This window comes from Paramisgurnus dabryanus, chromosome 24 (genome assembly GCF_030506205.2).
Source record: "Paramisgurnus dabryanus chromosome 24, PD_genome_1.1, whole genome shotgun sequence".
Taxonomy (NCBI): Eukaryota; Metazoa; Chordata; class Actinopteri; order Cypriniformes; family Cobitidae; genus Paramisgurnus; species Paramisgurnus dabryanus.
In genome coordinates this window covers 19,433,730-19,448,806 of record NC_133360.1, presented here as the reverse complement: position 1 = coordinate 19,448,806, position 15,077 = coordinate 19,433,730, and the positions used below count along the sequence as shown (strand labels likewise).

The window sequence follows — 15,077 nt, the reverse complement described above, 5'->3', positions numbered from 1 at the left end:
TGTGTGTGTGTGTGTGTGTGTGTGTGTGTGTGTGTGTGTGTGTGTGTGTGTGTGTGTGTGTGTGTGTGTGTGTGTGATCACCATTAAATGGTACATTTAAAATCTTAAAAGTGTATATATATGTTGAGATGTTTTCAATGTTATGATGATATTTTCAAGTGCTCTGCCCTTGATTAAATGATGATATAGTCAAATGTGTTAAATTATCCACTATTGCTATAATTTTGGTTCTGGACAGACAAAGGCACTTATTTCTTAAACAGTTGTACATTTAAATGAATACATGAAAGTATAAGATTTATAAGGGTGAAGTACGAAATAATTGACAACGGGCATTATTCGAAATTAATGCACACCGGAAGTGGTGATGCGGCCACGACGTGAATCGTACATTAAACAAGTGCTTTAATCGTATTTGTCTCCATGTCTTTATTGGGCAATTTGGCCAATTCTTTGTGTCCATTTTATTAACCACGCGAGAAACAGATGTTCATGTTTTTGAAATGTTATTAAAAGTACTGTATGAAGTTGCCCTTTGAATTTGTATTCAGGAATGTTACACACATTTATGTAGACATTTAGCAGAGGCTAAATCCAAAGCGACTTACCTTTACACATATTACAAAATGCTGTTAATATTAAAATTTTAGTTAAAAGTATATTGAAAGTAAAACCACTAGATGGCAGGAATCCACAGTTAATAAGCTACGCCAAACTTGATCCAACAGAAATCACTGAATGGAGAGGATGATCATTGCTGTTAACACGATTGCGTAATCTTTTAATAATACAAATAGGCCTGATTGCTAAGTAAATGATTCGGACAAATAAATAAGTTGTTTATTAAACAAGTTTGATATGTCATTTTTTTCTTTTTACAGTGAAACCTTCCAGTGTGAATGATGCTTATTTTTTAATGTGTTAGATTAGAGATGGAAAGATCAGAAATAAAGACTGGATTTAATGGACTTTACTGGCCGTGTCTCAAATGTTGCCAGCTAATATCTGTTTCCTATTGGACGTAACAATGTTTGTCCTGCAGGTGGCGCTGGACGGCTCACAATCTCACTAGAAACCATAATCCTTTAAAATTATTACATAGTTTAACAAAGTGCAGGTTCATACACAAATAAAATCATTTAATTAGTAAGTGGTTTAATTGTTCTTATTCTAAAAATTCTGTATTTACAAACGACATGATCATCATAATAGAAACTTGACATTTTCCCACTACCCACCCTATTTGAAAGCACGCCCTCCTCACAACCCACCAAGCAGATTCTATTGCGCAAAATGATTGACAGGAAAGAAACGTTTCTGATTGGCTACAAGAGTGGCGGGTCTATGGCTCTGGGCGGGTCGCTGTCTCTGCTGAGTACGGAGTCCAGTGACAGATTTAGACCGCTAGGGCGCATACGTAATTTATATATATTTAAGTGACACTTGTGACTGTGATTAAAATATATTTAACAGGATCTTAAACTATTAACAAACACCCTTTGAACTTGACTGAATAAAGTGACCCGCCTACGACAGGCGAAACAGTTTATGCTTATTTCCGTTCTACTGAAGCATTATACTTCTTTTGCGTTTGAGCGAAACATATGCCAAAAATCCAACCCAGATAGTCTGCGCACTAGGTTTGAGACACAACCTCTTCTCATTTACACTCCTCAGATCAGTCTCGCTAATACATTAAATATAATTTCTACAGCCTTACATTCAACGGACACGAGCGGACCTGACTTTATTCCTTTAACGTATAATAATAGTTAATTTGGGATTCTGTGTTGATTCGAGCAGAAGTTTTGTTTGGGATTTTGCAGGAGCTAATGTTAGCCTGTTAGCTTTTAATCTGTTCATAAACCTCCCGTTACATCAACATGAAGATCACAGTGGATTTTGAGGAATGTCTCAAAGATTCACCCAGATTCAGGTGAGGAAGACACATTTAAACTTATTATTAACATGTATAGTGCGCGTGTATAATAGTTTTAAGTAAGTTTACATTTAAGCAATGAAGTTCAACATAAGCAACGACTCGCATACAACAAAACATACTGAATAAGATAACAAAATGGGTCATTATAATTAATTCTTTTTTTTTAGATGTTGTTTTGTCAGATTGGGTTTATGTCGGTGTCTGTTATGATCTTGCCATTCTTGGTTTTGACAGCCCTTACAAAGATTAGTAACGTGATATTATCAAATGAAAATATTATGTTAATAAAGGGCCCTAACTGTAGATAAACAGCAGGATATTTAACATAAAGGTACAAAATGCACTGAACCTAACTGGAAATTTATATGGTTTATAGAGGTTTGTAAAAGAGTCGGTATGTATTAAAGTTCACGGTAACTTAGACTTAATTTTCTTAAGCCTGATGATTGCACAAAATGAATGATAAACTTAATAAATTTCATATAAGCTCCTAAAACTGCGGTACCTCTGCCTGGTACCACCTGCCCCCAGTTTGACAACCACTATTATAAAAAAAACACTGTACTTAAGGCAAAAGTGAAAGTTTGATCATTGTTAAGTACAAACCCAAAGGCTTAACTTACTATCTTTCTTTTACATCGGCAAAAGGTTTGAAATCATATGATGAACTGAATTAAGAAAAAATCTTACATTTATGTATGAGCTATTATTCAACTTAATTCATTTTTCAAGACAATGAAGCATTAAGAATTTTGGCATATTTCTTGTGAAATTATTTTTACTTTCCACCTCTATAATTTCCCTTCCTCTCTGATAGCAACATCCTCTCAGAAATCGGGAGCAGATGTTGTTAAGTCATTTTTTGTTCTGTGTCAGAATCCATTTTTTCAGCCAAGAGGATGTGAAACCCACATTGTACTGCTGCTTTAATGACACTTCTTGCACAACATGCTTGTTTGTGTGTTTTAAACGAGATTTTACTAAATAATCAGTTCTCTAAATAACAACGACACTAGGTTTTCTAAGTAGTTAGTGGCCTGGTGCATTGTCATCAAGTTCTAAGGTCTCCTGAGTGTTTGATAGTGGTTTGGTTCTAAGGCTAGGGCTGCTATGGGGTTACTAGGTTTTTGCTAGAACCCCTTTCTCAAAGTGCGTTGATCCAATAAAATTGCCAGAGTGCCTTCTGGGTGAACCCAAACACATGCTGGAATTGATCTTGGGATTGTTGGTGCAGAAACACATCCTTTAAAGTGCACAATCACATTTAAATTAATGGCACAATCTAAAAGGCTTGATTCTGATTGGCCAGCCACAACATTCCAAAGTTCATTCTTTTCAGATAACTACTGCTCAAAACGAACTTAAAGCTAACACACGGCAGTGAAACATTTTGACAGGCATTTTGACAATATTACACAAAAAATGTATGTCTTTTAACAACATACATGACATTGTATTTACAAATGATTAAACCACATAGTGTGTTCATGACATTTGAACGTCTTGTCTTAAGTTAAAACCAAAAATAAAACAGGGTTTCCTTGCGGAAGGTCTTCATTCATTAAAATTGAGCAAATAAAATATTTCAAATCCATATTTAATGTTCCTAATGTTAAGCAGGCCAATGTACAGGTAGCCAGTTGTTATCACGCAATAAGTGATAAAAGATCACACTCTCGGGGCTTATTTCTGCGATAACAACCTGCTACCTATACATTATCACTTACATGCCTTTACGGGAACTTTACGGGATGTGTGTGAACATATGCCTGCAAACGCACTGATTCTAGAAAATCACTGGCGAGGTGAATAAACCAAAATCAAATGATCCTGCAACAAAACCAGATGATCTTGTGGCGTAACCATCCCGGACTCATCCATATTTAACATATTTCCTTCAGTATATGGTAAAAGTTAATTGTGCACAGCACGACATGGAATTAGAATACTAATGCTTCAGATTAGTCATTTGTTTCAATTCCTGATCCTCTGAATAGTCATGCAAGTGATGCTTTCTCTGGTGTTTTGCATATTGCATTTTTGTAACTTTGCGCAAAGCTCTGCATATGAAAATTACAGAAAGATTTCCATTAGGTATAATCAGGCTTAAATGAGGGGTCAGGGTCACAGACGAGCAAGTGATGTCATGGGTGTGTGTACCGTAGAACCTTTCATGTTAGAAAGAGGTAGTGAAAAACGCAATGTGCAAAAATCTATTTGTGGCCGGCATTTTCAAGTTACTTGTCCAGTCGGGCAAGTAAAATTCTTTCTCACTTGCCCATACAAAACATTCACTTGTCCCAGACAAGCGGACAAGCATTAAATGTCGAACCCTGCCTGGTAATGTTAAAAGATCTCAAAGTTTTAAAATATGCTGCATACACTGAAAATATTTTTTTTTATATACTGCTTTTTTACAAAGTTACATTTTAAATCCCTAAAGCCTGAGTGTCGCTCTGAATTCCCCTCCTGAGAATCATTTGGAAAAAAATGAGAAAATCGTGTCCAGGACCATGATCAGCTCAGATTATCTTGTAATGTGAGATGTTTGCAAATCGAAACTCACACATTCCTTAAATAAGAATTCTCTATGTTGTATGTTAGGGTTTTCATTTTAGTGTGAATGTTTTCATCTAACCATGATTTAAAGATTATCATACAGTAGAGCTAATCGTCATTTCATTAGAGTTTCAAAGGTTTCCTTCACAGACAGGTTTTCCATCAGACCTGCTGCATTCAAATTTTTTCCATTTACAGTGTTTAACTTTGCATTGCACAATCCTAAAGCGAGCTATTAAACAGCCCCCTTGGACTGCATGAATTGGCTTGGTCTGTTGACATCTGTTTTCATTTATGTGCTATGAGTTGGCTTCATGTGCTATTGGTAAATTTATAAGCATTTGGGGGAGGCGTTTTTGTTACTTTAGTTTGATGTTACTTGTTTGTTTTGTTTTGTTGTACTGTACAGTTTGTCAGCTACAGTATATAGTTGGCTTTTTTAGACATTGTCTTAGACCTTGTTTTGCAATAAGGGATTTGGAGAGTTTTTAAACCAGTTATAAACCACTAAAGCAAAAACAAACATTGTTTAATTGCAAAGCTGCTTGCCCAATAGATCCTCTTACTGTTTGTACACAATGATGACGTGGCAACGTATGCAAGAATCAGCAGTAAAGCAACACAGACAAAGTTATTTTAAAAAGTTAACTTTATCAACTTTTTTAACACAGCTACCACATCTGTGTATTATAGTGGAGTGGATAGAAGACATGCCTAAATATAAAGTGAATTTAGCTTATTCACCGTATCCCCCAGAGTTAGATAAGTCCATAAATTCCTTTCTCATCTACGTGCATGCTGTAATTCTGTCTGACGCAGCCCCCGCTAGCTTAGCTTAGCACAAAAACTGGAAGTGAATGGCTCCAGCTAGCAAACTGCTCCCAATAAGTGACAAAATAACGCGATCATTTTCCTATTTGTTATGATATAGTCACACCATGTACAAATTACAAGGTCATATGAGACACAGCCATCTTTTAACAGTATACATACTGGCAACTATATTCTCAGAAGGTGAAGCACTGGTACTTGGGCGGAGTGATTTGCTCACAGCACCCGAGAAGCCCCCTGGTGAGGAGCAGAGAGCCCAGGTAGCAGTGCTTCGCCTTCTGAGAATATAGTTCCCAGTATATATACTGTTAAAAGATGGCTCATATGACCTTGTAATTTGTACACGGTGTGTCTATACAAATCACAACACATAAATAGGAAAATGTTCATGTTATTTTGTCACTTACTGGGAGCAGTTTGCTAGCTGAAGCCATTCACTTCCAGTCTTTGTGCTAAGCTAAGCTAGCGGGGGCTGTGTCAGACAGAGTTACGGCACGCACGGAGATGAGAAAGGTATGTATGGACTTATCTAACTCTGAGGGATATGGTGAATAAGCTAAATTCCCAAAATGTGGGCGTGTTCCTTTAAAGGCGGAGTGCACAATGTTTGAAAAACCAGGGCTCGCAAAATCGCTAGCCAGACGTCCCGGGGCTATTGTGAATTCCTGTCGGGCTACCAAAATGTATCTTTGCCCTGCCCGTCGGGCTATCTTGGGTAGGAAATAATATTTTAAAGTTTTTGCTTTGTCTCAGATTTAGTTAGGTAATTGTATTGTACGTATTTCGGTGTCCTCTTGTCAGTCATTATCCTCACGTAACGAGTGAAACTGTCAGGAAATGAAGTGAAAGCATAAATAAACCCATCCTTTAATGTGCACTTCTAAAGTGCGCGCGACCCTCTGCACGCGACCCTCTGGACGCGCTTCTGCCGGCTTCGCTCTTCACAAGCACCTGCCTGCTCTTGTGCTCAGCGTGAACTCAAGTCATTTAAAAACAGCACTTTTGGGAGTACTTCGACTTGGCGCAGTAACACTCTCCCTCTCCCATTATGAGAGGGAGAAGGGGAGCGGATTTTTCAGGCGAGTTGAAGTACTCCCAAAAGTGCTATTACGCCATACAATATAGTTCCTCTTTTAAATCCGCTTAGAAAAGCGCTACGTTTTATTTTGTACCACCAAACTGTTTGGTCACTTCTAACTTTATTTCTGAGTGGTACCATTGAATGAATGGGGCTAAGCTAAATGCTATCGAAGTGTAGCAGCGTGCCCCAGCGCTTACGTGCACGCACTAAGATGATAGAGGGATGTATCAACTCTTCTTAGTTAAGGTAATAACATATTTTAATATTGAAAATGAGTAGACTATTCCTTTTAGAGAATATGATGTTAGAAGCTTTTGATAGGTGACTAAACAGCAGTGGTAAGATATTACGTTTCCCTTAAGCGAATAGAATGTGTGTTTGTCATTTCGTTTTACCTCAGAGTCTAATGGCGCTTTTCCATTGCATAGTACCCCACGGTTTAGTTTAGTTTGGGTCGGGTCAGCTTACTTTTGGGAGCTTTTCCATTGGGTGCAGTACGTAGTACCCGATACTTTTTTTCGTACCACCTCGGTTGGGGTTCCAAGCGACCCGAGCTGATACCAAACGTGACGCGAAAACACTGTAGATCACTGATTGGTCTGAGAGAATCGTCACGTCATCGCTATAATGTAAATATTAGCTTTAGCTTACTGCTAGCTTGCGCTGTCTCAAGCAAACATGTTGTTATCTGTGTTCTGCTATAAGTTTCCAAACACCCTTTTAGCGATGAAAAACATCCGCAGGTTGAGAATCCGGGACACCATAACAGTTTTTTCCAGACTTGCAGTTTGTGGCGGCACATTCGCGACGTGCACGTCCGTATTATATATGCTTAAATGCAACTTGAATGAGGCTCAGCGGAGCGCCGTCGACTGACGCCACGGGTCGGGTGTTTGAACAGAAACTGTCATGTGAGACAGAGGTAGTTATAAACGCGATGTGCAAACATCTATTTGTGGTGGCCAATTTTAATTTTGTGGCAGACTGAGAAATAAATGAATGTATGGGAATGTACAACAACGCTCTCACGTGTATGATGTCACAGCAGTAGGCAGCGTAAATATAACGACACGCCTATAATCCCTCCCACTCCGAAGTGATACTAAACTCGATGGAAAAGCTAACCACGCCAAAGTGAGGTGAGCTGACCCGACCCAAACTAAACTAAACCGTGGGGTACTATGCAATGGAAAAGCGCCTAACATTATTCTAGCGAAAATAAACGGCTATGGTAAGATCTGTTAACCTAAAGGGAATTAAATGTTAATTCCTTTTTAATAAATATCTGTTTTAAGTCTTCTATATTGTGTTAAAGTCACTGGTTGTTTATATATTTGATAAAATACCATGTTATCTAAATATGTGTTGAGGTAATTTATTATATTAAATTAAATTAAAAATAACCTGTGTTATAATACATTCATATAATATAACATTCAGTAATATAACATTCAATTATTCTAACGTTAGGGGAACGTTAAAATAACCTACAAATAACATTAGGGGAATGTTTATTTTCTTTAAAGAAAACATTCCTTGCTATTAAACAAAATCCTTGGAAAATAACATTCTAGAAACCAAAAACTAATGTTAGGGGACCGTTTTGGGTACCAAATTGTTAGCTGGGGATGGGCAGAAATAGTTGGCTTACATGGAAATCCAGGATTTATCAGTATTCTACATTAAACAGTGTATTTTTTATTCGGGCTACTTGAATTCATTTCGGGCTACCAAAAATGAAAGAGTGCCTGCCCGAAGGGCTATCAGGGATTAAAAAATTTTGCGAGCCCTGAAAACGCTTTGGAAAAGGGAGCTGGGCCGACTACCAAAACACACTTGTAGCCAATCAGCAGTAAGGGGTGTGTCTACTAACTGACATCCTTGCCCGGGTTGTGTATGTGTGGGGCGGGTCTATCAAAAGAAGGTCCGGATTCTATTGGGGTAGGGGTGTGTTTGTTTGTTTAGGTGATTTCAAATGTCAACATTGGCTTTTAAACATTGTGCACCCCGCCTTTAAATATATCCTAATATTATAGGTGTGGTAATAGCAAAATAGCTCTTCTAAATTATCAGCACTTAAAAGTTTTACAGGGCCAACGTTTTAACAGTTGGCAAGTATTCCCTCAGTGTAATCTTATTACGTACTGTTTTTGGTTTTCTAAATATCCAAGGTTTACCTCGGTGGGAACCCCTCCCCTTTGCATTTCAGTCTAGATTGTTTGACAACAATTACAGGAAGAAATCCAAAACAGAGGGGCTTAACAGAGATGCTGATCCAATCGGCAATTCCCCTCGAGTGTCATGCTGCGAAAGACGTCATGGCTTATATCCTTTCAACTCTTACTAGTTTGTCCCAGTGAGGAAATTCTACCGATATTACTGGGATTTCCAATGGTTTTCCAACTTGTTGATCCAACTGAAAAGTCTTTAATCATAAGGTTGGTTTTACTTTCGGTAGGAAGACGTTTTCATTGTAGAAGTTTTTTGAAGAAGGTGGGCGTGACATCTCTATTGAAACCAGCTGGATAAACAAATGTCCGTCCACTGGTCATGCCTTCAGAACAGCACTGTTTTTACGATGAATGTTGACATGTTCACGTCTGATGTGGTTTCCTGTTTCTGGGTTTAGTCTCTCTATATTGCTGCATTTTCTTTGATGTTTGCTCTTTTATTAAGCATAATGTTATCTAGATATCAGACAATGATTTCAAGCTTCTTCTTTTATAGACCTAGACTTGTTGATAGTTTAAGTGAATCCTGTCAAGAACATAAGATATAAATATATAAACAATCTATCAATAAAAATTTTTGTTAATATTTTAAGCACCCTCGGGGAAAGCACTCTGTACAGAGTCATTGCTGGACTTCACAAGAGCATTCTTTTAAGGGTAACACACAAAATTAATGGTAAAGTTCATGCCAGGTTTAAATGTCTCTTAGAAATATTGATGTTGAGCAATTTTAAAATATTGGTCTTCCCCCAGTCAGGTAGTTAAAATTCTAAAGCTAGAGACATAAAGCAGTTGTCACTAGCTGGGTTACAGCGAAATGTGAAGCGAATCTTTTCAAAATTCGCAAAAAAGAAAAACAAACCTATGCGAATAAGGTGCGTTTCCACTAAGTTGTTCAAGTGAATGATTGTGGTATTGGTAACCTAGTAACTATCAGTAAATAAAACAAGGCACGATTAGAAAATAAATACAGGACTGCATTTCTTTTTTTTTCCCGCATAAGTCAAAAACCACCTCAAGGGAGCGTAAAAACTTTTTGGCGAGTTAAGAAATGTTAAATTAAAATCAGGGTGATGGAAACCTAGCCACTGTTGGGCAAAAACCTTGCATCTCCATACTCATAAATGATTACTTTTAGTCACACGTTACAACTGTCTGGGGGTTGAAATGAAAATGAAAAAGTAAATAAACATCATAACTCCATTGGATCCTCAAACTGTCAGGAAAGCCTAACTCCCCCCACCACTACAGTATCATGAATAGTGTCACACGCATTTTCGACTGTCTGTGTTTATTTGCCATGCAAGGGTAAAGAATGAATATGTATAGCTTTTCTATATTCAACCAATGCTATAATATAAAAGCTAATGATTTGAGGAGCAGAAAAATTGTCTTAGTGTAGCATTTGTCATGAGTCATTTCAATGTCACGTTAGGGAATTCACGCCACTAGTAGGCGGCCATTTTTGTAGGGCAATTATTTCACTCAATAAAAATGGGGAAAAACAGATATCTGTAAAGTCACGTGCTAAAATCACAATTACACAGCATACTGTATGTCTGACCAATGATTTAGCCATCAACTATATCTTAACTTTTGTTTCTAAAGATCAAATTGCGCTAAAACACATTTATTCAAAGTTGTTTTAGCTAATGCTTATGTGTACAGGATGGCAAGCGCCTCACGCCCCTCCCACAGCGAATCATTATCGATTGTTAATTGGGTCTTTTAGCAGCAACGTTTCTGTGAAGAACAATGCACATTAAGTAAAATAATTGTGGATGTTTAAAAAAAGTTAAGCCATAAAAATCCCGGTGACATTTTAAGAATTTTTTTAATCTGTCCAAACTAAATACAAGAATATTTTCATGCTGTTGTGCAATGACATTTTGTAATCTGTATCTGTGGAGTGTTGTCCATTTAAAAAAAGATGTATTACATTAAAAACATGCATAGAATCTTGCACAGGAAAGACAATCATTGCCTATGTTTGATCAGCAGTTTTTAAATGATCATTTTAAATGGCTTAACTTGATATCATTTGATGCTGTAAAATATGACCAAACATGACAAATATATGTGATAAAATATCACATTCTGCTCTGTGAGAAAATGTGTCCAGATGGTGATGGCTTTAGCAGGAATACTTGCCCCAGCTGTCTTATGTTATTGTGTGAAGGGATTTTGTTTTTACAGTTAACGACTTGCATATTTAAGAATGCCTTGCTGCACCTAATTTACCATCCATTCATATAGATACTACTATTTTTCTTAGCTATGGTTTAAAAGACTAATTTTATAGTAATAAGAACTAAAAGACAATACGGTTAAACATAAAAACACTGTTCATAAGCCGTTTTAATTTCAAAATGTTATGTATTTATGGTCGATACAGAAAATTCAAGGACAAATACTATAAGATTTTGAAAATGACTACAAAAGTGTTGGAGGGTTTATGACCATGGATTATGTAATATATATTCTCAATATACAATATTACATTTAGTGGACGCTTTTATCCAAAGCAATTTACAGTGCATTCAAGGTATACATTTCGTCTGTATGAGTGCCCTGGGAATGAAACCTTGTAATGCAATGGTCTACCAGCAAAGCTATGAGAATATAAATGGGGTCGGTTTTCGCTTTGTTGAAATGTAAGATAAGTTACATTTTTAAGGTTTCTCCTTCTGCTTTTTTATTTATAGATAAAGCTGAATTTCTACCAGACTAATGTACAGATGTTTCATTTTCTTTGTTATCATAAGTTCACTTTAAGATCTTTAATGTTACAGTTGCAAACTTATGCAGTCTCCTTTAGTTTGATATAAGACCAATTTCCCTTCAAAACAGTGTTCTTTACTGTGAGTGCAGTGAATATTCACATTTTATACTAAAGTGTATTTTGTATGAATGTTAAAGGTAATTTTACTTTTGTTTTGATTTGTGATTGTCCCGGATGTTATTGTATGTTTAATCATTAGAGAAGCCCCCCTCATAATACTCACAAAGAGTCTTTGGATCTCTGGAGATTTGAATCTTTGAGGCAATGACCTAGATTTTATTACCAGCAGTCCCACTTCCCTCATGTCAGCACTTTCCCAACAGTCTTCTTCAAACAAAGTTGTTTTGGGAAAAACTTCAGGGCGAAAATAAGAAACAGAAGCGTTTGCATGCTTGATGATAGTTTCTCTGCTTAATAATTTGTAAAACCGCAAGCTGTTATCATAACACGATAACAGAGACAGCTACCAGTAAAGTTAAAATAGACTACAGTAGAGCTAAAGTCATGATTGAGGTTCCTGAACAATTTTTAATTTTAGTCCCTAAAATTACCATAAATGTATCTGACGATCATTTTTTTATGTGCATAAACTCATTGGCATATAGTTTACATACACATTTTGTCTTTAATGTTACATCACACCAGCTTTCTTTTGGTTTTGTTTATCTGTTGTTTGCTAGCAATTTAATATATCTTTAATGTCTTCGAATTCACTAACAATTTTATGGAGTTTTTCTGCAGTTAAAGGTCTGGATATACTATACTAAACTACACATTACTGTGTATTTGTTTTCCGTACACCTATAGGGCTGGGCGATTTAGATTAAAGTGTCCATAACACATGCTGTTTCTGCTTATCTGATGTTAATCTGGAGTACCTATAGGGACGGTTTCCCAGACAGGGATAAAACTAGTCCTAGATTAACATATATGTAAGAGCTGTCCAAACTGAAAACAACTTGCACTGACATATCTTAAAATACATCAGTGCCCTTTGTTTTGTCTCAAAATGCATGTTTTTAGTTAGGCATGTCGGTTAAAACTAGTTATATTTCCTAATTTAACTAAGGCCTAGTACTGGTTTAAGATAATCCCTGTCCGGAAAACTGCCCTATAGAGTAGTAAATAATCTATACATAAAGTTTGTAGTGCTTTCATTGGCAAGGTGAACAGCGTGACCAGAAATATATGATTTGCAAACTAATAATGACTTATTTGAACAGACTAATTTTAAGGAAAAGTAAAAAGAAGCAAATCGTAACATACATTATCCAAATTTTTGACAAAATTATTAATTAAAAATCTAATCAAAATTTAAACAAACCATGGGAGAATTTTATGAGTTAAAAGATGAAAAGTTGTTGAATTGTTTCATTTAATATGTATTGTGAGATTATGACTGTGTACTTAAACTACAATCAAATACAACAAAACATATAAAAATGCTCGAACATAGGTTTTAGGGCTAGTTTTCACATTTTGGCTACCATTATATTTCTAAACAATGCGTAATATCTGCAAAGATATTAAAAAAGTGAATTAATTTTATATTTATACCATGTTGATAACTATTCTTTAGTGCACTCTGATTAGAACTTTAGTTTCTTTAACAAAATGTTGTTGCATCTTATAATTTTTTTTTTTTTTTTTTTTTTTGAGGAGAATGTTACTGCAGTGTGTTGTAGTTATGTTTTAAATTGACTTGTAAAGAAAAATCGAAAATCGAACCGTGAATCGGTCAAATGTTCTGAAAAAAAAATCCAAATTAAATTTTTTGACATTGCCAAACCTATACTGCCAGTAAAGACTCCAAAGAAGAAAAATGTGTTGTCTTGGTCTTGTTTTGCAATGTGCAGTTTTAAACCTCATTACATTCAATAAAGACTACAAAAGAAAATAAATTTCCCCTGAATTGTGAATTTAAGCCGAAGGTTTACTGTGATAGCTGCACATTGCATATGCAGGTACGCCTTACCATACACTTCAGTTTGGTTCGGGTTCAGGGCGCAATAGTGTGAGTCCAAATTGTGCTGGATCCTGGATCTGATAGCTTGATGTCAATTGTTCGCATGTTTAAATCCTCCCTAAACTTCAGCTTTCACAGTAAAAACTTTTCTGATATGTACAGCACAATTATACTGTATGCAGCTTTGTGTCACCGCATTCAAAACGGCCCCAAATAATAGTTTTGCTTGACTTTGGCAACACTGCCCAGACCGAGATGTACTGTAAAAGCATATGAGGAGCATTCTGCTTTCGAATCGCTCTCATGTTACTATAATATCATATGACAATCGGTCTACACAGCTCTGTGTGATATTTTCGCATAGGACCAACCCCGTAGTTTTGATGCCATTTTCATTTATACTTCTGCGTTGTTGTTTGGTCGACATGCACTTACGCATGCCCATTACTAAAAGGCAATGTCCACACCGCGTAAGCCAAAGAAGAACAGGCATGTGATGGAGGTAAATAGACAGCAACATTTGTTAAATATCACTATTCAACTTGGCCTATCTTTGTTTTTACTGTTGCAAGCAGAAATCCGTATGAGGAAATGCATTGCAGATTTTTTAAATGATGGGAGTTAGGGGACCAATCACAAGCGCTTGTGGTCCGCACAGAATGCACACATGTTACATGTTACACAGCCTGCGCATAGCCTACAGTGTAGCTACAGCAGAACCATAAATCCCCCTTTATAGTTGGCTGGGTGTTGTGTACTGTAGTGATAGACACAGAAAATGGTAAACATGTGTATCACATATTACCTTAAAAAGTTGCTTATTCAGAAGTTTAGCTTAACTAAAACATCTCAGCAATGTCATGAAGCCACATGGATACGTGAAGCTTGTGAAGAACAGCATGTGAGGGAAGTAAAACTTTTCCCAGTTTCACTGTCGTCATGACAAATCCGTGTCTGATGAAATTTCAAGTATTGCAAAAAGCCGTTATTGACTAATCAGTTGAATCTTTGCCTTTGGTATCCTTCTTTTACTTGAGTCCACTCACAGTAAACTCTCTTTGCATATTTAAAAAATTAGTTAGTCTGATCCAGACTAATATGATCCCTTTAACTTTTACAATATAGGGTCAACCCAAACTGATCTGTTTTAGGGCACCACAATATATAATTTAGGCATCGACACACAATGTGAGTCACAAAAAACATACAGATCATTTTTTATATTCAGTAAGATTTCATTTGCAAAAGACGTAGTGGTAACAATAAATATGGGTACAAATAAGCTTTTATTAATACAATCTGGTCGCTTGACAAGTGGTATGTACAGTAATACCATCATGCAACTATTTTTGCCATCTCAGAGCTGTACAAGAAATTAAAGGAAGTGAATTCCTCTTAAACAGAGCTTTTCAAGTCATATAGCAAAGTCATTTAGTATTTCTTATGTTTCAGTGTACATTACATAAAAAACAAACACAAAACATTGCAATGTCAGCAGCCCTAATCCGTATCATTTTTTTTAGCATTTAAATGACTGAAAATCATTTTCTGTCCCCTACAGGGCAACGATCGAGGAGGTTGAGGGTGACGTCTGTGAACTGGAGTCCAAGCTTGACAAGGTGCAGTATATATTGTAGGGCTGTGCAATTGTTTTTGATGTTCAATTTTGATAAAAAAATAACAAA

The 15,077-nt window shown here is 36.4% G+C and overlaps 1 protein-coding gene across 8 annotated transcripts in view; it reads left to right on the top strand.

Moving 5' to 3' along the window:
• Window positions 1–1,433: 1,433 nt before the first annotated feature.
• acap2b (ArfGAP with coiled-coil, ankyrin repeat and PH domains 2b) overlaps window positions 1,434–15,077 on the top strand; it is a 68,221-nt gene continuing 54,577 nt past the window's right edge. For 2 of the 8 annotated variants that reach the window (XR_010529276.2, XR_010529275.2), the window contains exons 1-2: window positions 1,434–1,936; window positions 14,954–15,011. Coding sequence is in view for 3 of the 8 variants with exons in the window: in XM_065259382.2 (XP_065115454.1) it covers window positions 1,884–1,936; window positions 14,954–15,011 (111 nt within the window). In the remaining 5 variants the exon portion in view is untranslated. The remainder of the gene's footprint in view (window positions 1,937–14,953; window positions 15,012–15,077) is intronic. The other 6 variants (XR_010529278.2, XM_065259383.2, XR_010529277.2 and 3 more) reach the window with 5 other exon arrangements.